This window comes from Anabrus simplex, chromosome X, assembly GCF_040414725.1.
Source record: "Anabrus simplex isolate iqAnaSimp1 chromosome X, ASM4041472v1, whole genome shotgun sequence".
Classification (NCBI taxonomy): domain Eukaryota; kingdom Metazoa; phylum Arthropoda; class Insecta; order Orthoptera; family Tettigoniidae; genus Anabrus; species Anabrus simplex.
In genome coordinates this window covers 222,279,045-222,304,954 of record NC_090279.1, presented here as the reverse complement: position 1 = coordinate 222,304,954, position 25,910 = coordinate 222,279,045, and the positions used below count along the sequence as shown (strand labels likewise).

Here is a 25,910-nt window from a genome sequence, read left to right as displayed (position 1 = left end):
AAAAGGAGTGTAAAGAAATGTTTCCAGTTAAAGAGCTGTGTTAACTACAACATTAAACAAGTAATGATAATATCGCAAGGAGATATTTGGGAATATCAAATGATGTGACGCAACATTGCAGGCTACATACATACAGGAGCTTTCAATGTACACGATAACACTGTGTCGCATTTTTTCTTTACAATTTGTTTTACGTAGCAAATAGCGGGAAGGAAGCGACCAAGCCTGGCGTGGAAATGGAAGTGGCTGCTGAACCCACAAGCTAACACAAGAATAATGTCAGCTGTCAGCGCGCCTCATTGGACTGGTCGCGCGCCATCTAAGCGAATGTTGTAAGGATTGGGAGCAGATTGTTATTATTGCATGCTTGTTCTCTAAATTCATCACATCGGGATTCGTGTTATCTTTACCTGATGAGTAATAGAAATTCAAGGGACATCATATTTCTCGTGCATTGTTGCCGTTTAGCATGTTTTTATAGAAATGAAATGGCGTATGGCTTTTAGTGCCGGGTGTATCCGAGGACATGTTCGGCTCGCCAGGTGCAGGTCTTTTGACTTGACGTCTGCAGGCGACCTGCGCGTCGTTATGAGGATGAAATGATGATGAAGACCACATATACACCCAGCCCCTGTGCCAGCGAAATTAACCAATGATGATTAAAATTCCCGACCCTGCCGGGAATCGAACCGGGGACCCCTGTGACCAAAGTCCAGCACGCTAACCATTTAGCCATGGAGGCGGACGTTTTGATAGAAATAAAATGTGTTGCGAGTTTAGATAGAGAGTGTGAAACAATGCTCAGTGGTGTGTACAACTAGGAAACATTTACGGCAGACGAATACAGGAGCTGATGGTGGGGTTTTCTTGTTGTACCGCGACAGTACAAGCATAAAATAAACATAAATGGAGAGCGAGTGTTTGCCCCCAAAATGAATGCGAAGTAAAAGCAAAACCCAGTTTATAAAACGTAACCTTCTATTTACTGATTCCTACTGCTAGTACATGTAGGTCTTAACTTAATTCCTCGGCAATGTGCGAAGCAACTAACAGACCTTGTTGGCAAGACATCGAAGAACGTGTCTTTAGTGCCACAAGTTTCCACAAAATACATCTAGAAGTAATCCTTGTTCTAACTGACGTCAACCTCATAAGAGGAGGTGATAGTAGGGAGAGGGTGAATAGCACCGAGGGGTCTGCTCAAGGCTTCACGTCTCCATCCGACGGACGAATCACCATCAACAGCGTCATATGAGCATTGCGGAGAGGTTTGGAATTTAATCCAGTGATTACCACCATGTCTCCTACCCCGCCGACCAACATTCTGAAAGTGAAAATGTTTTGGACCAATGGGACTCGAAACGGCTAACCTCCACACTTGAACACTTCATGGCCACCAAGCGGGCACAGAGGTAAAGTACTTTCATTATTGTTATTAACTTATTATTATTATTCTGTAGGTTCGTTCTCTCCATATTTTTATTAATGTATAATTTAATATTGGTGGGTTTGACTGCGTAGATTAAACTTTAAACCTGCTTCTCCTAAAATTACATAGACGTAACTTACTACAGGTGTTAACGATCTCACCTGTTATAAGCTCGGCGGCCCCGCGGTGTAGGGGTAGCGTACCGCGTTCGATTCCCGGACAAGTCAGGGATCTGTGGGCTGGTTGCAGGTCCACTCAGCCTACGTGATTACAATTGAGGAGCTATCTGACTGTGAGATACCGGCCCCGGTCTAGGAAGCCAAGAATAACGGCCGAGAGGGTTCGTCGTGCTGACGACACGACACCTCGCAATCCGTAGGCCTTCGGGCTGAGTAGCGATCGCTTGGTAGGCCGAGGCTCTTTGGGGGTGTTGCGCCATGGGATTTGGTCTTGTTACGCTCACCGGATAAACAATTAGTCATTACTGTAACTCTGGATTCGGTCCACAAGGTTGTGTAGGTTAAGGCACTCGCTGAGGATTTGATCGCGCAATCCCACCAAATTGCGGGGATGTGTTTTACGTGCTGTTCCGACATGGGGTTCAAGTTAGATGATTTTGCACGCCAATCAAGATGTAATAGAGTAGGGGATGTGTCCAAACCCGCTGAACTTTGCTGTTGTCATCTTGAAACATCTGGTATCAATAAGCAGATGTTGACTGAAAGGATGTTTAAATGAATATGCTGGTTCACGTCAGTGAGCAGGTCCAATCCATGATATGAAAAGCACCCCCAAAACATCACAGACCCACCTTCGGCTTGAAGCTGACCTTGCACATGTCCAGGACAAAATGGTTCATTTGGCCTTCAGTGCACTCAACGACGGTCGTCACTGGATCATTGGAATACTGGCAAGAACACATTACGTTCCGCCAGCCAGCTACGATGTGAGCAATGGTCTCTTGCAAGGTGACATCCATTGCATGCAGTTGGGATGGACCTTTATTCACTCACTGCTGCAATTCCTGTCTGGTGTGGAAGCCATTACGCGTCTCCGGTCTCATTCAGTCAGACCACAATTCTGACGTCTTGTTTCGTGGCCACGCCGAACAGTCCGCTGCGAAACAGCAACCTTACGGCCAAACACGATTGCCACTGTCACACCCTAAACTGTCTGCTACTTCCTTATGCTCACGTTAGAGGCAGTGTGTGTGTACAGGCTTAACGATCCATCTGTGCGTGCGTTTTGCCCGGTCAACATTTCGTAAGTACTTCGCATGTGCTAGGTGCGCGAGTCGGACGGAGGACGTGACGTCACTGGAGCTACAGTACCAAGTTCGCGCTATAAATACTTTATTATTTCGCTGAAATGATGAAAAACATTCCTTAGAGCCGCGTTAGTAGTCTATTCTAATTGTGGGGCTACTAAAAGTTGGTAGGTCATATGGTCCATGTAAAGATTGCCGCTTCTGTGTGTGTGTGTGTGTGTGCGCGCGCGCACTATTCCGGAATTGGGCAAGGGACATGTAGTTGCATGATAGCCAAGAATAACGGCCGAGAGGGTTCGTCGTGCTGACCACACGACACCTTGCGCCATGGGGTTTGGTTAGTTCGCGGCGCTGACTCAGCAAGTAATTAGTCGTTCCCTCCATCTATGTTTTTTTAATTGCGGGGAACAAAAATTGTACAAAAAATACTGCTTCTGAATCCAGAAATAAAACTCCCGTAATTTGAGCAGGCTGACAAACAGTGAACATGTGCATGGCCTCAAGCCGACACTTCCCTCCACTGCTGGAAGTCTTCAACAAGTGAGCCTGTCGAAATGTGTGACCCATTCCTAAGAGAAATTTCTCTTTGGGAAAATAAAACAGTTGAGACGCGACGTTACCCGACTGTCTCTCGTCACACATTTGTTACTTCATGTTACTGTGTCCAAGTGTTTTTGGAGACGGCGAGATTCTTTTACGTGCCAGTAAATCTACCGACACGAGGCTTCAGTAGGGCGCTCTCAGACATATTTCTGAAAATGAAAATCCTCAGTCTCTTTCCAGACATTCGACTGGTTAGCAGCGGCGAAGCCTGTTGCACTCCTCTGGGGCAATGATTAATGACTGACAGATGAAATGAAATGTGCTCTTGGAATGGAAGGTGATAGGGAAAACCGGAGTACCTGTTCCGTCCAGCGGCGCGCTGCTCTTAAACCCGCAATGTTCCATAATTTCATAAAATCCTCTATATTTATAACCCTTTAAATCCTGGTGAGAGTCGCATTACTTTACTGTGTCTCTCATTTGTGGTTGATTGTTTAATGGGGTTTAATATCTAGGCCATTGGCCCTCAACTTATTTACGAATGGGGCGCAGTAACCCAGACGAATGGACAACTTCGCCGCACTTTTTAGTCTCTATAAATTATTGTTGCCGGGCTGAGTGGCTCAGACGGTTAAGGCGCTGGCCTTCAGACCCCAACGTGGCAGGTTCGATCCTGGCTCAGTCCGGTGGTATTTGAAGGTGCTCAAATACGTCAGCCTCGTGTCGGTAGATTTACTGGCACGTAAAAGAACTCCCGCGGGACTAAATTCCGGCACCTCGGCGTCTCCGAAGACCAAAAAGTAGTTAGTGGGACGTAAAACAAATAACATTATTATTATTATCATTATTATTATTATTATAAATTATTGTTTACGTCGCACGGACACAGATAGGTCTTATGGTGACGATGGGACAGAAAAGAGCTAGGAGTAGGAAGGAAGCGGTCGTGGTACAGCGCGAGCATTTTCCAGGTTTGAAAATGCGAAACAACGGAAAACCATGTTGAGTTGTGTTTGACCATCGCAATGTTGGCCGGCAGCCTACATTCAGTTCGAGAGTGAGGGCGTATGACGCTGTTGATGGTGATTCGTCCGTTAAGCCTTCGTGCTCTTCGAGGGAATAGGCTAGAAACTGCACTTTAATGTTGGGCGGTACCTTTTCGTAAAAACACATGTTAGAATGTGATCAGTAAATGGTTCTTTTTTGCAACAGATTGAGGCATCGGCGATATACTCGTTATGTATGAGCATCAACAGTTTGTTTTCAGCTGCTGCAGACAGCTCGAGAACATTTAGAAACACCGTGACTTCCACAGAACAACTTCTAGCTGAAAAGACAGTAGAGCACCAAAATACTAGCCTAGAGCAGTTACGAACAAATGAAATGAAATACAACAGCAACAAAGAAGTGAGGCACGGCTATTCCTTAACATGAATATTCTTGAGATATTTTAGAAATGTGTTTGTTAAAGTAATGAACTCAAACTCTTAACAGATTCGTCCAGTGCGTGCAATGGCTCATTATGCATTTTTTCTGTGTTTGTACGTCTAATTAATACTGTATTTTCTAAACACAACAGTTTTGTTAATGGTTTTAACATTGGCGATGGAAGGAGCAAAATAGCCCGTCGTCTTATTTAATGTGCAGCTCCAGTGATGGGCGTAGCCAACGAGGGATTAGACCCCCGCCCGTAGAATTTTTATAAAATAAAATGAACAGAAAGAGACAATAAGTCCACTCATTGGATTCACAGAAACATAATACCAAATTGTAAAACCAATCCATTTCGTAAGAACTTTCGGTAGTTAGACAACATATCATTGGTTGAGATCTCGTAGTGTAGCGGTACTGCAATCTGATCACGCTACTGGCTCTAGCATTTGTCTCGTGTGAAAATAGGAAACGACGGAAATCCATCTTCTGGGCTACCGAAGGTGGGATTCGAATCCAACATCTCTCCAGTGCAAGCTGACAACTCACTCGGTCTGAATAAAATCGTTCATTTCCAAGGCAAATAGCACTCTATGTCTCACATAAACAAATCCCTTTCAAACTCGTCAATATTCGGGAAGAAATTTTAAGCAAACTCTTGTACATCGTGGCATTTATATCACAGCCATTACACAAGAAACTATTTATATTGTTATTTATTTATTTATTCTCGTATATGATGAGGACCAGGCTAGGAAGTCAAATAATATTTTATTCAACCATTATACGATTTAAAATATTACATATATACATTATTATTATTATTATTATTATACACTACATTTTTTAATTCTAAATATTGTTGAAATACTTAACTTCCTAAATCTGTGCAGTTATAATTCATTATTGATAATACTCGTTGTTGTATTCGTGAACTATGGTTTCATCATTAATTTATTGTAAATTAAACAGGTGCGGCGATTTATTTTATTGTACTAACTTCCTGAAAATAATCAATGCTGCCACGAGGACAAAATACAACAAACGCAAATAATATGGTTAGAGAATTGCTGATTAAAAAAAACAAAAACAGGAAAATAGTAGAAGAGTAGCCTGAAGACGAAGACCGTTATACGACAGTGTTGAGGTATTTCTAGGTGCTTCCTACACGGGTCATCTCATCCCAGGTACGACAAGGTACAACACTAATCAGAGGGAAGGGGCCGACATCTTACCGTCTGTTCCGGTATTACAGTAGGCTACATTACACTTGTTTGTTGCACCTTCAGGCACGGGACTTCCCACCAGCTTCTTCCGAGAAACATTCCTGACGCATGGCCACCGTTGCCAGATATGTCGCATTATCTGTCTCGTGTCGGCATTACTGCGGTACTTGGGCATTCACAAGTAGTTAGTGGGACGTAAAAGCAATAAGATGAGCCGAGACTAGTGCACTATTCCGTTTTTCTGTACGAGGTAAATGAACGGACTCAATGCTGCATCAAGTCTCCACAAAGAAGACGTATTGCGAGGCAGCGGTAATTAACGTTCATCAAAGGAACAACTGGAAGGGGTCCAACACTTCGAAGATGATGGTATCGGCAAAAAAAAAAAGGCCATGAAAAAAAAAAACTCCTTAGGCCTCGAATGCTCTAATACTGTCACAAGAAGCGGTCCCACCCGCACAGAACAGAGCAAGGTCAAGAGCAGCCATTATGCACGTCCCGCACTGGAGCATGCGGAGGTTCTCCTGTCGCAGGAGTCCTCACATTGCTTCCATTTACTTGTGACAGCCTCGACGAACCTCACTTGGTCAACTCTTGTTCTCTTCAAAACCCCGACGGTCTCATGTATGCAGGCCCTTCATCTTTCTTTGGCCGATTCCTTCATTTTCCGAATTGTCGGGCCCCTTTCATTTTTTCTCTGTGATTAGTGTTCATAGCGGATTCTTGCAATCACCACCACTCTATATTATACCAGAGGAGGAGCAGGTTGGCAAGAAATAGTAAGGAGGAATTGAAGGTACTTGAATTTAACAAAGAAGTCAGCTAAGGATAACATGTTGGCCCTGGTTTCCCATTTTCACAGCAGGCAAATGTTGGGGCTGTACCACGGCCGCTTCCTTCCCTATTCTGTCATTGACATAAGACGGTGCGATGTGAAGCAAATCGTATGGCTGCAGCAGATGAGCAGGTACTTCATGGGTTCCAGAAAGAACATTCCAGCAATTATCAATGACCAAGGGCAGTTTATATGTTAGGTAGTTTGGTATAAAGGTAGAGGAGGTGGTTAATACTGGTGAATTACTGAAATTTTCCTTTGATAATAAATATATTTACAAAAAAGTTACAAAACTTGAAAGCTAGAAAAGCAGCTGGGATTGATAAGATTTCTAATTGTATATATTAAAGGCTATGGGTTGGGATATTCTGTCATATCTGAAATACTTATTTGATTATTGTTTGCACGAAGGAGTGATACCAAATGAATGGAGAGTTGCAATAGTAGCCCCAGTGTACTAAGGAAAGGTGGATAATTAGAGGACAGTCAGCTTGACATGTGCTGTCTGTAAGCTCTGGGAATGTGATTATATTAGACATGTTTGTGAAATTGATAACTGGTCTGATAGGAGGCAGTTGGGGTTATTCCAGCGAAGCTCAACTTGTGGGATTCCAGCAGACGTTTTACAGGCTAGATCACGGAGATGTGAGGCTACTGAAACGGCCAGAAAGCAGTGGCGTTAACCCAGCTGCAAATAAATAAACAAACAAACAAACAAACAAACAAACAAACAAACAAACAAACAAACAAACAAACAAACAAACATGCATGTATGTATGTATGTATTAAAGAACATGAAATTATAACTTGCTTGAATAAGAATATTTTCAACCACATAGTCGCACACTATTACAGTAAATGTTATAAGACAATATCTATCAACTAAAACTCAACAAAATCAATGCCAATCTTACTTCATAAGAAATTGAAGTACAAGAATTTGATTATGGTCCGTATTTTTTTTTCTACTAGTTGCTTTGTCGCACCAACAGAGATAGGTCTTATGGCGATGATGGGAAATCACGGAAAACCATCTTCAGGGCTGCCGACAGTGGGGTTCAAACCCACTATCTTCTGAATACTGGATACTGGCCGCACTTAAGTGACTGCAGCTATCGAGCTCGGTATGGTACATATTAAACTGAGATCACAATTAAAATTAATAAAATTATGTAATGGTTCCACCTTTTCAATACATATAAACTTAGTAATGTAAGGTTACATCACTGGAGTGCTTTGAACCCCAACAGAAAAAGCAATGCACACATAAATAACCAGTAATGTAGAAGATAAGTTCGTGTGGAGCATGTGACTGTGTTTCGAGTTTTTAAAATCTTGAAGAGAAGAAGAAACATAAACAGCTCGAGGATCAGTATTGTAATCGTATGCAGAACAGTTGACATTAATAAACAAATGTGAAGAGAAATAAGGAAAAAATGCAGTATTAGAACAACTGGAACAAAGGTTTATGCACCGGCAGTTCTTGAGGCGGCGAAGAGAATAAATGAGGTCATACTGATCTGAACCAAAAATGAAATTTTTATTCCGAGCTCAATGCAGAAAAAGAAAGAAAGTAAGAGGTTAATAGAAGCTCAAAATAGGTGGGGATAGACTTTAAAAGGCAATGAAGTGAGCAGGTAAAAATAGTATATAATATGTATTGTACAGCATTATGTATAGTAAGGAGTTGAATTTGGAAACGAATAATAGAGCAGAAAGTGTGATGAAGAGTGAAAGGAGGGAAATAAGGGAGATTTAAGGTGGGGCAGGTGGGTGAGGTACTGGTGTGGGTAGGAACTATGCAAGGTGTGAAAAATCGAGTTTGAGTTTAAAGATTTGACATTTTTAAAAATTACAATGAGAAAATCGATGATAATAACAATAATAATAATAATAATGTTCTTTGCTTTACGTCTCACTAACTAATTTTGTGGTTTTCGGAGATGCCGAGGTGCCGGGATTTAGTCCCGCAGGAGTTCTTTTTACGTGCCAGTAAATCTACCAGCACGAGGCTGTCCAATCTGAGCCCCTTCAAATACCACTGGACTGAGCCAAGTTGGGGTCAGACCGTCTGAGCCATTCAGCTCAGCGAGGAAATAAAAAAAGAATATCAGGTTTCTCAGAAATGTCGTTTAAATTGAAATTAGGGTTAAAATACTGGTCAAGTGAATGAAACAATTTTCAGTTGTGTTAAGTAGCGGGCCTTTGTTAATTATTTCAAGTATTTGCATGTCCTGTTCTGTTTTGGTGAGCCGGGCTGAGTGGCTCAGACGGTTAAGGCAACTTGGCAGGTTCGATCCTGGTTCAGTCCGGTGGTATTTGAAGGTGCTCAAATACGACAGCCCCGTGTCAGTAGATTTACTGGCACATAAAAGAAGTCCTGCGGGACTAAATTCCAGCACTTCGGTGTGTCCGAAAACCTTAAAAAGTAGTTAGTGGGACGTAAAACAAATAACATTATTATTATGTTTTGGTGAAGTTATGTTTAGAGTCATGTATATGTTGTCTGACATGTTTGCAATATCTGATGGAAAAGTTACGTCTGGTTTGGCCATGATACGAAGAACTGCAGTTGTTAGATTTGAATCTGTATACTGCAGATTTTGAAAAGACATTAGATTTGTTTACCAAGTTAGAGTTGTATAAGATATCTACATTTCTGTTATATGTTCTAAAAGCTATTTGTACGTTGTGGTTTTTAAAAATGTTGGTAACTTTATAAACGCATTATTGAGGGTAAAAGTGGAAAATGCAGAGGTGTTGATTTTTTTCTTTTGTTAATGTGGTCTTGGGACGGTCCTTGAATTTGTTGATTATTGATCAAGTAGTGATGTAACCGTACATTACTAAGTTTACATGTATTGAACAGGTAAAATCATTACATAATTTTATTAATTTTAATTGTCATAAAAAATTGACTGAGATTATATATTTATTCGGGGGACACTTCCACAGTTTCAATACTTCACATTCTGATAACAAATCACTAGGCAAGCAAAACCACTTGTACAGAGGATACTTGGCTCTGTGTTTATGCTGAGCAACTTGTGTGTCTTGAAAAACACACTATTACAGAGTATCATATTGAATACAATAAATACCCTGCTGTCAGGCATGTTTCGACTACTTCTTCAGTGGCCTACATTAATTAAAACATCATCATGTATACCGTATACACACTGTAAAGTCCTTGTTATTTGAGATATTTACAGTCCAGCAAAAGACCGTAAAACATGGTCAGTTGTTGTCATTTTTAGGGAAAATATAAAACAGTATGCTGCTGGTACAGGTTGCTTTACATCACACTGACACAGATAGGTCTTATGGCAACGACGGGATAGGAAACGGGTAGGAGTGGAAAGGAAGTGGCTGTCGCCCTAATTGCCTGGTATGAAAACGATAAACCACAGAAAACCATCTTCAGAGCCGCCAACAGTGGGATTCGAACCCACTATCTCCCGGATACAAGCTCACAGCTAACCGCACACCCGGTATATTGAAGTATGTATTGGGCATCTTACAATGTTCATGTGTTTGGAGCGAGTGGTAAGATGTGTGCTGCGTTTGGTTGTAATCAACTGCCTTTGTGCAGTTTCCCTCGTAATGCCTGGCGGTCATGTCCGACACTGCGGTTAGCCATTGGTGCGAAGTAGAAAAAAGCACCATCAGATTGCTAAATTTCCAAAAGCCATAGCGTTGATATGGAGTGTCCGTGGGACGGGGGCGTGGCATTACTCGACAAGGGGATACACATCATTTAAAAAAAACACACGCACACACGTAGCCAACAGAAAAAACATCCTAGGACACTTCGGGTGCTCAACGCCACACCATAAATATCTGATGTTATAAGTACAAGAGTTATCAGAAGTGACTACAAGGAACATGAACATTACTGTCCAGTGAAGTAGCTACTAAGTATTAAGGATTCACTTATCATCATCATCATTGTCCATCACTATCATTTTTTCTACTGGCATTGTTAATAGTTGTATCTTATAATGTGGGAAGAGAGGGCCACACCCATCTTCACTTTACACCGTTAGGCCTTTCAGCGTTCAGTCTGCAAAGCCTCCGTGAATTTACTACACGTCGCCACAATCGTCTATTTGCAACTAGTGCTGTCGCCTCATTCAGTTCTATACCGCTACTTCTCTAACAGAGTCCATTATTCTCCAAGGGAAGATGTCCTCCTCCATTCGCCTCACCACTATACAGCTTGATCCACTGAGTTAATTCGTAGCTTAGCCTGAGTACCCTCCTGCCATTGTTTCCACCTGTTTGTACCAGTAACCATTCTCGCTACTTTCGTGCCTGTTACTTCTACCTCATCAATAGTCCGGCCCCGCGGTGTAAGGGGCAACGCATCTGCCTGACACCCGGCCGACCCGGGTTCGATTCCTGGTGGATCAGGTCTTTTAATTGTAAATGATTAATATCCTTGGCCTGGGGACTGGGTGTTTGTGTCATCCTTAACGTTCCTTTCCTCATATTCAACACTACACTTCCTACATTCCAATTACACGCAGGTTCATATCATATGGTGCAAGTAGTGCCAAAAGATCTCTATAGGTTGACGCCCCGAACAAATAGCATTTTAAAAAAACGTATCAATAACATATCCTGAGTCCACCCAGCTTTTGCTCCCATAGAGCAAAGTTGGTCTGAAAACAGACCAATGTAAAGATAGTTTCGTCTGGGAGCTCACTTCCTTCTTACAGAATACTGTTGATCACAACTGCGAGCTCACTGCATTAGCTTTACTACACCTTGATTCAATCTCACCTACTATATCACCATCCTGGGAGAACACACAACCTAAATACTTGAAATTATCGACCTGTTCTAGCTTCGTATCACCAATCTGACATTCAATTCTCTTGAATTTCTTACTTACTGACATCAATTTAGTCTTCGAAAGGCTAATTTTCATACCATACTCATTGCACCTATTTTCAAGTTCCAAGATATTAGACTGCAGGCTTTCAGCACAGTCTGCCATTATGACCAAGTCGTCAGCATAGGCAAAACTGCTTACTACATTTCCACCTCACTGAATCCCTCCCTGCCATTTTATACCTTTCAGCAGATGATCCATGTAAACTACGAACAACAAAGGTGAAAGATAACAGCCTTGTTTAACCCCTGTAAGTACCTTGAACCAAGATCTCATTCTACCATCAATTCTCACTGCAGCCCAATTGTCAACATAAATGCCATTGATTGCTTTTAATAATCTACCCTTGATCCCATAGTCTCCCAGTATGGTGAACATCTTTTCCCTTGGTACCCTGTCATATGCTTTCTCTAGATCCTCTCGTAGCATTTTTCAATTACCTGGCGCATACTGAAAATCTGATCCTGACAGCCTCTCTGTGGTCTGGAAACACTGGTTTTCATCCAACTTCCTCTCAACGACTGATCGCACCCTCCCTTCTAGGATGCCAGTGAATACTTTGCCTGGTATACTAATCAATGAGATACCTTGATCGTTGTTGCAATCCTTCCTGTTCTCTTGCTTATAGATAGGTGCAATTACTGCTTTTGCCCAATCTGAAGGTACCTTACCAACACTCCATGCTAATCTTACTACTCTATGAAGCCATTTCATCCCTGCCTTCCAACTATACTTCACCATTTCAGCTCTAATTTCATCTATTCTTGCTGCCTTATGACAATGGAGTTTATTTACTATCCTTTCCACTTCCTCAAGCATAATTTCACCAACATCATTTTCCTCCTCCCCACGAGTTTGGCTGTTCGCAACACCACCATGATGATTTCCTTTTACATTGAGAAGATGTTCAAAATATTCCCTCCACCTTTCCAGTGATTCCCTGGGATCTATTATGAGTTCACCTGAATTACTCAAAACACTGTTCATTTCTTTTTTCCCTCCCTTCCTAAGATTCTTTATTACTGTCCAGAAAGGTTTCCCCTGCTGCTTGACCTAGACTTTCCAGGTTGTTACCAAAATCTTCCCATGACTTCTTTTTGGATTCAACAACTATTTGTTTCGCTCTGTTTCTTTCATCTACGTACAAATCCCTGTCTGCCTCGGCCCTTGTTTGGAGCCATTTCTGATAAGCCTTCTTTTTACGTTTACAAGCTGCTCTCATTTCATCATTCCACCAAGATGTTCGCCTTTTCCCATCTTTACACACAGTTGTTCCTAGGCATTCCCTTGCTGTTTCTACTACAGCATCCCTGTATGCCACCCATTCACTTTCTATATTCTGAACCTGCTTACTGTCTACTGTTCGAAACTTCTCACTAATCATTTCCATGTACTTCTGTCTAATTTCCTTGTCCTGGAGATTTTCTACCCTTATTCGTTTGCAGACAGATTTCACCTTCTCTATCCTAGGCCTAAGAGACAGTTAGTCCACTACAAATCAGATAGTGGTCTGTATCATTGAAAAATCCCCAAATACCCGCTATTCCTAACAGATTTCCTGAATTCGAAGTTGGTCAAGAGATAGTCTATTATGAGTCTAATGCCCCTACTCTCCCATCTGTAGCAGTGAATAGCCTTATGCTTGAAGATTGTATTTGTCACTGCTAATCCCATACTAGTACAGGAGTCCAGCAATCGCTTCCCATTCCTATTGGCTTCCATATCTTCCCCACATTTACCAATCATCCTTTTGTATCCTTCAGTTCTCCGATTTGTGATATCGACCGCTGTCCGAGCCACGGCATGTTGGATCTTTCAGGAATGGCACCAAAAGGTTGAGCATGCCTTGATGTGCCAATACAATATTTTTTAAATGAGGAAAAAGACAAATCTAACCTTCAGCATTCAGACAGGAAAACAAAAGCAAAATATATATCTCACTTCAGTCTTTAAATTATATCCTGTTAGATAATTTTCTTTCATGAAACCAGAATTCGTTCTTTATAACGTAATTTATTTATCCATTTCCGTATAGGAACTTGCATTGATATTTCAATGTGGCACAAATACCGGCTCCTGTGATTGCGAGCGCTGTGATGTCCGAGGTCTGTATGTAATAGAATGGACACATGCCGGCATCAACGTTTTGGTACCATTGGAACAGGTGTTTGTTGCAGACAACTTGTCCGTTTGTTTCCTGTACCTTGTATGTTGTTTCAGTGGTTGTCCGTGCTGGTGGTACTGCTCAGATGCTTGCTGCCGACAGCTCAGAGCTCGGAGCAGCTCCCGCCCTCCCCGTGTCCCAGCGTGTTCTCTTACGAGGGTCGAACGGCAGAACGAGACCGCTGGTACGGGGTGGTGCTGGTGACGACAGACGCCCCGCTGACGGGACTGAGGCTGGACGTCAAACTCAGTCGACCAGCCCACATCATGGGAGTAAGTAATACAGTCCTGACTGTTTTATTGTGTGAAAACTGAAAAACTAACAGCTATGTATTATACTGTACATCATCCATCTCAGGATTACTAGACAAATATTATTTATTTCATTAAGTCCTTTGTCTCGGCTAATGTTAGTGAAATCATTGAGGGGTGTACCCAGAATGCTGAAATATGGCCAAAAATTAAAGTATTGCACTTGAAAACAAATATGCATGCAGAGCCTTCCAAAAAGAAATTCACAGCATGGCTTCTACAATTAGGAAATAATGAAATTAAAAGTGCAATGGGATATGATATAATAAGGGTTCCCAATGACTTCGTAAGTAACGATTCATTTCTTGGTCATTGTATAGACTTATAACAGAGCAACTGATGACTGTAACACGCGATGCTGCCATCTGGAATGCCTCCACGTTGGTCTGCATATGACAGAGAAATGTATGACAAGTCATTACAGGTCCTTCCAACAATCACGTAATTTATCTACCTAGAACTGATTTGGTGTCTACTGACAGTAACCTGCCTTTCAGATTTAAAACAGGCAGTTCCCGTCACGTCTTGGTTCGCGATGACCATTAACAAAGCACAGGGTCAAAGTTTTGACAAAATAGGTATTCACTTATCTTGGTGCGTTTTCAGCCATGCGCCATTTAGTAGAGTTAAGGTTCAAGGGATGTCAAAATTAAAAGAACCGTACACAAGAAGACTGCCAAGGTTCAAAAACTGCATATGTATAGTCATAATGGAAGTATAAGTTTAAAGGCAAACTGGAGCTCCGAATATTTTCTGGTACTTTTCTCACACTCTCTGTATCACAAGTTTCACTTTTAGTCTTTGTCCGCAGCTGTTGCTGCGACAGGTCACTATATAATAGCACAAGCCAGAGGAGACGTACGAGGGCTCTTGTGGTACAGTACATGAACCGTGTTGACCGGCTTGAATTACTCTGCTTGTGAAAACAGAAGATGACGTAATAAAGTACAGGAGTAGTGGAGCAGTGTGGGACGAAGTGAGTTTCTGTTCATTTCGTGGAGGAGAAGAGGGGAACACAGACACCATTGTGTAATAAAAACAGACAATTCAATCAATCCCAACTTATCAGTCACCCAGGTGCCCCATTGCGTATAATTTATTTACCTAATATTAAAAAAAAAAAAAGAAGTTGGAAATGTATTGAACATCTCCCTTGTCGAATTATTTCAATCCCTAATTCCTTTCCCTACAAGAGAACACAGTATTTGTCACCCTGAATTTCAACTTTCACGCTTATTTGTCTACCGATGTTATTCTCCACTGACAGCTCGGAACATACCAGAGTCCTGTACAGCGGCCCAGGCCATGAAAGGCTCGAACATACAAAGCCCAGGACGTCATCGCGGGAAGTGCGGTGAGCCAAGGACAGCGCTGTTGTTCTATGAGCTGACTTCTGTACTGCGTTGTCAGCAGAGTGCGTTGCATTACAGTCGAGTGTTTGCTGTCGTTTTCTGTTTGACTTTCCCATTTATCCTGAATGTGGACTGTGGTTCCAAAAGAAAAGAAACCACGGCAAGAAAATATTTTTAAAAAAAACAACGAACTAGGAACCCACACATACAAGACTTCTAAACCGGATCCTAAACTTGAAAGTCATATTAGGTCAGCATTCAAGCCTGTAGTTGACAGTGATGGGAAAGACGTTAATTTTTTATGCTGTATGATCTGCGGTGAACTTTATGTACACATTAAAGTAGTCACACTGATTTTGTCTTTTCCTCATTAGATTAAAAAACCTTATGATGAACAAGGTGTGCATGAATGAGGAGCATTCTAATGTTTCCGAATCATCAGACTCCACGACTATAGCACAACCTGCTTTGTGGGCTAATGTTGATGATGGTCGTACTCCAGCAGATGAGCTGGAAAGATATTTAAAGCAAAATTGTGGAATAGAAGAAGATATAGCACCCTATCCAAAACTTTACCAGTATTATGTATGCAAGCAACAAGTTCAGCTTCATTCTCAATGCACAATGGTCTCTTCTAGTTGATGCTCCTCTTTTCATTCACAGCAATTCCATTAATCGCCTGGAAACCCGCAGGTCGTAGCCACCCTCAGATGTTGTTGGGCCCACCAACTCCCATACATAGTCCGTCGCTGGCTGCTGCTGGTCTGGTGTCGACCCGAACATTAGATCCCATGGCAGGCGGAGCTCCCTTCTGAAGACCATATTGGCAGGTATCATGGGTGGACGCTCGATAGGCCATCAAGAAGAATGGGACCCTCTTGTCCCAGTCATTCTGGTGCACCGAAACCACCTTTCTGAGATGCTGACGCAAGTGCGATATCAGGTATAACTTGAAAACAATGTTCTCTTACCCATGGGTAACTAATACAGATATCGAGCTCGAATTATTATGATTATTATTATTGTACGAACGAATTATTATTATTATTACTCGTATGTATAGCTATGAAGTGTATATCCATTTAGTATTAGTAATTGTATTATTCACGTAGTTAAGTTATATGTACGGACGATTTGATTGTGCTGTTTTTGAGGTTATGTCATGAATGAGGCACTGTATATAGACATTTATATCAGTTAATGTAAATACCTGTCAATTAATATTATAATTTATTCTTACCTGTATATATAATTCATAATTGTGAAACACACTGTAACTTCCAGAATGGTATAGGCACGGGAACAGTGGAGATACTTTTTGTAACGTAGCTTTCTCGCCAGACACACATATAAGGAGACAGTCTTGACGGTAAAAGTGAAGTGTCTGTTGTGATACTGTGATTAAGGTTATGTGCGTGTTAAATTGTGTATATATGTGAATAAAATTAATTGTACCAACTGACAGCATCTCGTGTACGTCTTTGTGGCGACCGTGACAGGACGTAAAAATTTACCAGTGAATACGAGTGTAGTAGTTCAAAATGCAAGTAATTTTAGAGAATATGACACTCAAACAGCTCAAAGACAAACTTACCAAGAGGAATCTCCCGACTAACAGGAAGATCTCGTGGAGAAGGGAGGAGATCAGGGAAAGTTTTGCATCGAAGTCAACAAAGATGCTGACGAATTGACCGAAATGTGTTCTAACATAATGACTACGATCCAGGCACTCAACAAACAGAATAACAAACCCGATGACAAAATGACAAACTTTCAGGCATAATTCCTCAATCTAACTCAGTTTTAATCGGACAAATATCACAAGTGTATGCGCAGGTTTAAAAAATTGAACAGGGCCTAGAAACAAAAATTTCAACCCTAAATGACAAAATTTCATCGCAAATTAGCGACGGCAACGATCAATTAATGCAACAGATATTGGACATCAGGTCAAAACTGGAACAGGTTGAACAGATCGATACCAGAGTAAGCCAGCTGGAAGGAGACCTCAAGGAGGGGGGGGGGGTGGGTGGAAATCCAAGTTTCTGGCATAAAACAACAGGTTGAGGGGAGGATTTCTAACTTTGAAGGAAACTTTGAAAGCCGTATATCTGCCGTCGAGGGAAATCTTAGGAGCCGTATTTCTGCTGTTGAAGGAAGGATAGAAAACCGCGTTGCAGAGACCGAAGGGCATCACGATGAAATGGTACAGCCCTTGTCCAGTTGAGAATGCTGTCTTCTCTTTATCTTCCGGATGGAGCGCTACTTGCCAATATCCAGACTTCAAGTCCATAGTTGAAAACCACCGAGTTCCAGATAACATGTCCGGGATGTCATCTATCTGAGGTAACGGGAAACAGTCCTTCGTGATGATGTTCCTTGCGGTAATCTACACCAAAACGAAGCTCAGCATTCCTTTCCTTCACCAGGACAACCGGCAACGACTACGGGCTGTTCGACTCCTCAATGACTCTTCACTGCTTCATGTCATCTAGCATCTGGTCGATTTCTGCCTTCTTAGCCAGGGGTACTCTACGAGGTGGCTGCCGGGTTGGGGTGGCTTTGCCAGTGTTTATGCAATGGTACACTCTATCCGTCCTTCCATAATCACCTCCAGTAGCAGTGAAGATGTCCCAGAACCCGTATTAGTTCCTTAAGCTCCCTGAGATGTCCCGCCTCCCGGTGTGCCAAGCGTCCAATATAATCTTCCGGGGCTTATCCGATCCTCATCCCACTTCTGTGACCAACTGTCGCATGTTGACTGGATAAGCGTTTAAAATCTATAAAGTTTATAAATTTGTAAACGTAAAAAGAAGGCTTACCAGAAATGGCTCCAAACAAGGGCCGAGGCAGACAGGGATTTGCACGTAGATGAAAGAAACAGAGCGAAACAAATAGTTGCTGAATCCAAAAAGAAGTTGTGGAAATATTTTGGTAATAACCTGGAAAGACTAGGTCAAGCAGCAGGGAAACCTTTCTGGACAGTAATAAAGAATCTTAGGAAGGGAGGGAAAAAGGAAATGAACAGTGTTTTGAGTAATTCAGGTGAACTCATAATAGATCGCAGGGAATCATTGGAGAGGTGGAGGGAATATTTTGAACATCTTCTCAACATAAAAAGAAATCTTCCTGGTGGTGTTGCAAACAGCCAAGCTCATGGGGAGGAGGAAAATGATGGTGGTGAAATTACTCTTGAGGAAGTGGAAAGGATGGTAAATAAACTCCATTGTCATAAGGCAGCAGGAATGGATGAAATTAGACCTCAAATGGTGAAGTACAGTGGGAAGGCAGGGATGAAATGGCTTCATAGAGTAGTCAAATTAGCATGGAGTGTTGGTAAGGTACCTTCAGATTGGACAAGAGCAGTAATTGCACCTATCTATAAGCAAGGGAACAGGAAGGATTGCAACAACTATCGAGGTATCTCACTGATTAGTGCACCAGGCAAAGTTCGCTGGCATCTTGGAAGGGAGGGTGCGATCAGTCGTTGAGAGAAAGTTGGATGAAAACCAGTGTGGTTTCAGACCACAGAGAGGCTGTCAGGATCAGATTTTCAGTATGCGCCAGGTAATTGAAAAATGCTATGAGAGGAATAGGCAGTTGTGTTTATGTTTCGTAGATCTAGAGAAAGCATATGACAGGGTACCGAGGGAAAAGATGTTCGTTATACTGGGGGACTATGGAATTAAAGGCAGATTATTAAAATCAATCAAAGGTATTTATGTTGACAATTGGGCTGCAGTGAGTATTGATGGTAGAATGAGTTCTTGGTTCAGGGTACTTACAGGGGTTAGACAAGGCTGTAATCTTTCACCTTTGCTGTTTATAGTTTACATGGATCATCTGCTGAAAGGTATAAAATGGCAGGGAGGGATTCAGTTAGGTGGAAATATAGTAAGCAGTCTGGCCTATGCTGACGACTTGGTTTTAATGGCAGACTGTGCCGAAAGCCTACAGTCTAATATCTTGGAACTTGAAAATAGGTGCAATGAGTATGGTATGAAAATTAGTCTCTCGAAGACTAAATGATGTCAGTAGGTAAGAAATTCAACAAAATTGAATGTCAGATTGGTGATACAAAGCTAGAACAGGTTGATAATTTCAAGTATTTAGGTTGTGTGTTCTCCCAGGATGGTAATATAGTAAGTGAGATTGAATCAAGGTGTAGTAAAGCTAATGCAGTGAGCTCGCAGTTGCGATCAACAGTATTCTGTAAGAAGGAAGTCAGCTCCCAGACGAAACTATCTTTACATCGGTCTGTTTTCAGACCAACTTTGCTTTACGGTAGCGAAAGCTGGATGGACTCAGGATATCTTATACATAAGTTAGAAGTAACAGACATGGAAGTAGCAAGAATGATTGTTGGTACAAACAGGTGGGAACAATGGCAGGAGGGTACTCGGAATGAGGAGATAAAGGCTAATTTAGGAATGAACTCTATGGATGAAGCTGTACGCATAAACCGGCTTCGGTGGTGGGGTCATGAGGCGAATGGAGGAGGATAGGTTACCTAGGAGAATAATGGACTCTGTTATGGAGGGTAAGAGAAGTAGAGTGAGACCAAGACGACGATGGTTAGACTCTGTTTCTAACGATTTAAAGATAAGAGGTATAGAACTAAATGAGGCCACAACACTAGTTGCAAATCGAGGATTGGGGCGACGTTTAGTAAATTCACAGAGGCTTGCAGACTGAACGCTGAAAGGGATAACAGTCTATAACGATAATGTATGTATTCTAATTATCTCTAACAGGAAATCTACTTCTTCACGTCACTTTCGACTGTTTTTTCCTCTCTCTGTTTTTCCAATCAAAGTGCTCCACAGAGTCGAAGAGGTGAAGTCACCAGTCCCTCTCAAACTGGCATGGCCATTATACTATTCTTGTGGTTTGCCCCTGTTCAATGGATGCGGGAGACTGTATGGCTGACAGTATCTCATCCTGTGTTTCAGAACTGGGAGGGTGAAGTGACAACCAGCGATAATCAGAGGTTCACAATTCTAAACCTGGAGAAGAAGATTGTTCCTGGACCACCCATTTCAGTAAGGATCTTTGTGAAGTTCTCCGAGAACCGGGAGATTCCTGTTGTGGACACGATTGCTCTCAACGGTAGACAGATCTGTCCTTTACAAGGTAAAGTGGACCCACCTACTGACCTCATCTCTTCAAACTGAATTCCTCTGTTCTCCTCCTACTGCGATGTGCTCTCTCCTCGTCATTTCTACTCCCGAGCTTCAGTCTTGATACTGGAAGTGGGATTGATGAGAAGAGAGCCATTACTTGTTCCTAGCTACTGACTGTCCTCCTCTCCTCTTCCATTTACTTACGTACTCATTACGTTCTGTGTCACAGCCAACATCTACCACAAGACTCCGGATGCAGACAGACCGTGGCGTCCATCAGAGCTAGAGACTGGTCTCGAGCCTGCAGAACCTGTAGAGATTGACAGTGGCTACCAAGCGTCTCTGTCGCAATCATTTCGTCCTAACGAGTTGTCCTCTTCATGGAAGACGACCACAGACTACAGCGCCTACAATGACGAACGACCAGGTGGTGGGTATGAAAGTGGACGACAGCCGGCAACAAGACGTCCTAGTGGTGGCTATGATACCGACATAGACAGTGGAAGACAACCACCAACAAGGCGTCCTAGTGGTGGCTACGATAGCGACATAGACAGTGGACGACAGCCGGCAACAAGACGTCCTAGTGGTGGCTATGATACCGACATAGACACTGGAAGACAACCACCAACAAGGCGTCCTAGTGGTGGCTACGATAGCGACATAGACAGTGGAAGACAACCACCAACAAGGCGTCCTAGTGGTGGCTACGATAGCGACATAGACAGTGGACGACAGCCGGCAACAAGACGTCCTAGTGGTGGCTCCGATAGCGACATAGACAGTGGAAGACAACCAGCAACAAGACGTCCTAGTGGTGGCTACGATAGCGACATAGACAGTGGACGACAGCCGGCAACAAGACGTCCTAGTGGTGGCTACGATAGCGACATAGACAGTGGAAAACAACCGCCAACAAGACGTCCTAGTGGTGGCTACGATAGCGACATAGACAGTGGAAGACAACCGCCAACAAGACGTCCTAGTGGTGGCTACGATAGCGACATAGACAGTGGAAGACAACCGCCAACAAGACGTCCTAGTGGTGGCTACGATAGCGACATAGACAGTGGAAGACAACCACCAACAAGGCGTCCTAGTGGTGGCTACGATAGCGACATAGACAGTGGACGACAGCCAGCAACAAGACGTCCTAGTGGTGGCTACGATAGCGACATAGACAGTGGAAGACAACCGCCAACAAGACGTCCTAGTGGTGGCTACGATAGCGACATAGACAGTGGAAGACAACCGCCAACAAGACGTCCTAGTGGTGGCTACGATAGCGACATAGACAGTGGAAGACAACCGCCAACAAGACGTCCTAGTGGTGGCTACGATAGCGACATAGACAGTGGAAGACAACCACCAACAAGGCATCCAAGCAGCGGCTATGATAGTCATATAGACACTGGAGGACAACCGTCAACAAGGCAACCAAGTGTTGGTTATGACGGTGAATTTAAAAATCCTTCAACAAAGAAGACAGGTGGTAATGAATATCAGACTTCATCTACAACTAGGCGATCAGGTGGTGAAGTTCAAAATTCAACCAGGCGACCAAATAACAACTATGGCAGTGATGAAGTTAAAATACCATCAACCACAAGACGTCCTAGTGGCAATGACGATTCAAGTAACAATGGAGGTACGAGGAGGCCAACGTCACAGAGCACAGGTGATCGCCCGCCAGACAGAGACGTGGAGTGGTTCGACGCATCCACAGGACGACCTGACAGAGAGGACTCAACTCCAGATGTCTCAGGTAACACTGTTATTTCTCCTCGCATTCCTCACATGAAGGGTCATCATACACTGTTTACTTCATTCCCAACTTCAGTTATTCAACGCATATGATTTGGTAACTTTTTGTTTGTTTAATGTTTTCTGAGTTCTGAAGGATGGAGACTTACCTGGTTTTTCTCCTGACTGACTGACTAACTGATCAATCATCGCCGAGCCAAAACAACTGGACGTAAAGAAATGAAATTTTGGGGATACATTGATATTAGAATGTAGGTGCTCACTAAGGGAGGATTCTTGGGTATTCCGTCGCTACGAGGGTGAATTGTTTAAATGAGTATATCTCAAAAACTTAAAAGTTTACAGACATAAAAATTGGTATTTGGAATCTCCTTTAAAAATTAAGAAACACATATTTTTTGTTTTCGGAAAATCCCTTTAAGTGGATGTGAGGGGGGTGAAAACAGATGCAAAAGGGGCTGAATACCTTTTATAAGGATACTTATATCTCAAAAACTGAAGATGTTGGAAACATGAAAATTGGTATTTTGAATGTCCTTTAAAAATACTGAAAAACACACTCTTTTTTGGGGGGCAGGGGGTAAAAAAAGAAGTTGAATTATTTTTATGAGGATACTTATATATCAAAAACTGAATATGTTACAGACATGAAAACTGGTATTTGTGATCTTTAAAAGTACAGGAACATGTGTTTTTTATTTTCGGAAAATATATTTAAGGAGGTGAAAATAATTGTAAAAAAAGCAGGTGAATTTTTTTAATGAGTACCGGTGTATCTACTTCATATGTCAAAAACATAACATGTCACAGATGTGAAACTTGATATCTGGAAAGACCTTTAAAATTATAGGAACAATTATTTTCTTTTTGCTTTCGGAAAAGGCACTTATCGGGAGTGAAAAGAAGTGAAAAGAGTAGAATTATTTCTTACGAGGATACCTATATCTGAAAAACTGAAGATGTTACAGACATGAAAATTGGTATTTGGAATCTCCTTTAAAAATAAAGAAACTTTTCTTTTTCAACTTGAGAGAAGACTGTGTCTCACATGTACAGTTCTATGTTGCATAGACACCATAGTCCCAAAAGGCAATACCAGAAACGTGGTTTACAAAGAGTTTCTGGGGGTAAATGAAATTCATTTTTCAGCGAGTTTTTATACTTTAGGGATTTTCAGATAATGTCCGAGTACAGCAGCGAGGAATGATTACTTTTACCAAGTTAGGAAATCCACGCAAGCGAAGCGGTGGGTAACTGCTAGCCCTCGTATACCGTAGGCTGGAGTGGTGATACATTGTGAAGTGGCTGGCCATAGGGCACCTTTCTGCTCCTTGTCTCAATCATTAAAAGTGTTGTGTACCTCACGCAGTTCAGGTGAGCATTACATAGAGAAATAGTACTTTGTGCTCTCTATTCAGTTCTTAGATTTACTTCAAAATGACATGAGTGTGAACTTTTCCAAGGCTTGCCTGTTCCCTGTTCAACTACACCATTCGCGCTAATTATACATTGCAAAGGTAACATTATTGACAAGGAGTTTCCAACTGACTACTTCTTCTTCTTCTTCTTTTCCCACACTTGTGGGGTCGAACTGTGTAGATTTGGCCTTGTTTTACGGGCCTTCCTGACGCCAACCCTTTTCTGTGGTGGTTGGAAAGTGTTGGGACAAACACAAACGCCCAGTTCCCGAGACAGAAGAATTAATTAGACGTGATTAAAATCTCCCTCTCAACGCCAAGGAGTCGCGCCAGACTATGATATAAAATACTGCTGGGCTGCGCTTCATGGAGAGGGATTCACTGTAACTGACTATTTTCTACAGCTCGACAATTCTTCTTGACGGTTACGGGAGTGAAAGAACTTGATACTTCAAATTCAGCTTTACCGCAGAAACAACGTCTGTTTCCCGTGAAAACTCTGACCAGCAGACTTCGTGGAAAAATATGCTACTAAATAACACCAAGCCAAACAACAATCGATGACATAAGAGTCAAGGTTAGAGAAGAAAGACAAACCAGCAAAGTAGGCCCAAATCAGGAGAAACGGCACATGTGATACTCAAGCACACAATAAGATAGTAAAGTCCTTGTTATTTGGTGATCGGTTTATGCTTGCATGGTGCGTTCAAACCCCAATGTTGGCAGCTCTCAAGACACAGATACAGGGAAAGTAGAACCAGTTCAGGGATGAAATTCCATGAAGTAGGAATTCAGAAAATATTGCTCAGCCACGTGAAGGCAATTTGTAAAATAATGAACAAGCGATGAATAACTTGACATCACAACTCTTACGGTAGTTAAAGTCCCAATTAGTGTTGGCTACTGAATGCATTATTTGAAGCAGTGTATCGATTCACAGGAACGGCGAGCTCATGGCACACGATTCAGCTTACTCCCAGCGGACAGTGCTGAGTGGCGCCCTCACTGGACGTTGACGGGGAGCCGAGCTTCCGCTGCAGCGAGACAGTGAATTATGGCACATCGAAAGAATCGCGCGGCTCAGTGAGACACATGATACACACGGCTCCTTATCGGCTCACTGGACACGTGGAGAGCCGAGCTTCCGCTGCAGCGAGACAGTGAATCATGGCACATCGAAAGAATCGTGAACGAGCGCAGCTCAGTGAGACACATGGTACACACGGCTCCTTATCGGCTCACTGGACACACGGAGAGCCGAGCTTCCGCTGCAGCGAGACAGTGAATCATGGCACATCGAAAGAATCGTGAACGAGTGCACCTCAGTGAGACACATGATACACATGGCTCCTTATCGGCTCACTGGACACACGGAGAGCCCAGCTTCCGCTGCAGCGAGACAGTGAATCATGGCACATCGAAAGAATTGTGAACGAGCGCAGCTCAGCGAGACACAAGATACACATGGCTCCTTATCGGCACACTGCACACTACAAACCATTATTCTCGTCATTATTCCGTATTGAAAAATAGCTGATCAAAGTTTATACAAGGAGTAATTTCTGATAATTTCCATCTGTATTTAACCACACTTTAGTGGAATAAATTTGTATAAAATTACTCCTTGTATAAACTTTGATCACACTGCACACTGGCGGAGAGTCGAGCTTCCGCTGCAGCGAGACATACAGTGAGCCATGCTACACTGAAAGAATCGTATGCTATAATGGACTCTCGAGCTCAGCTCATTTGAAAATAATACCCATTTGCATTCACTGTCCTCTTCTTACAGGGAGGTTTAAATAATAGATGGATTTATTTGCAGTGTTAAAAAGGTAGTCACAACATAATTCTGAAGTAGCTAGTAAGTAGGTAGGCTATTAGGTTATACTATTTATTAGTTTAATGAATCTTAGTATTATAACTTAGTTGACATTTGACAAACTGGACTCTAGCCTGCCCTATGACTATGAGTCATGCTCACGACCACCCAAAAGTACCTGTTCTATATTGGGAAGAAAGGCTCAGTATTCTCTCAGTTCATATGTCACATCGTTGCACAAGACTTCAATCATATGTGGACAGACGCAATAACAGTATGTTGAATCAGAAAACCAGCGGGCTACTTTACATCTCGGGTAGCCTATACA

General features: G+C 42.3%; 1 protein-coding gene across 2 annotated transcripts in view; it reads left to right on the top strand.

Annotated features, from left to right (window-relative positions):
- The window catches only part of LOC136886800 (uncharacterized), a 40,872-nt gene that overhangs the window by 4,825 nt on the left and 10,137 nt on the right, over positions 1 to 25,910 (top strand). For both annotated transcript variants that reach the window (XM_068230628.1, XM_067159606.2), the window contains exons 2-4: positions 13,849 to 14,064; positions 20,408 to 20,588; positions 20,808 to 22,343. In XM_068230628.1, the coding sequence (XP_068086729.1) occupies positions 13,849 to 14,064; positions 20,408 to 20,588; positions 20,808 to 22,343 (1,933 nt within the window). The remainder of the gene's footprint in view (positions 1 to 13,848; positions 14,065 to 20,407; positions 20,589 to 20,807; positions 22,344 to 25,910) is intronic.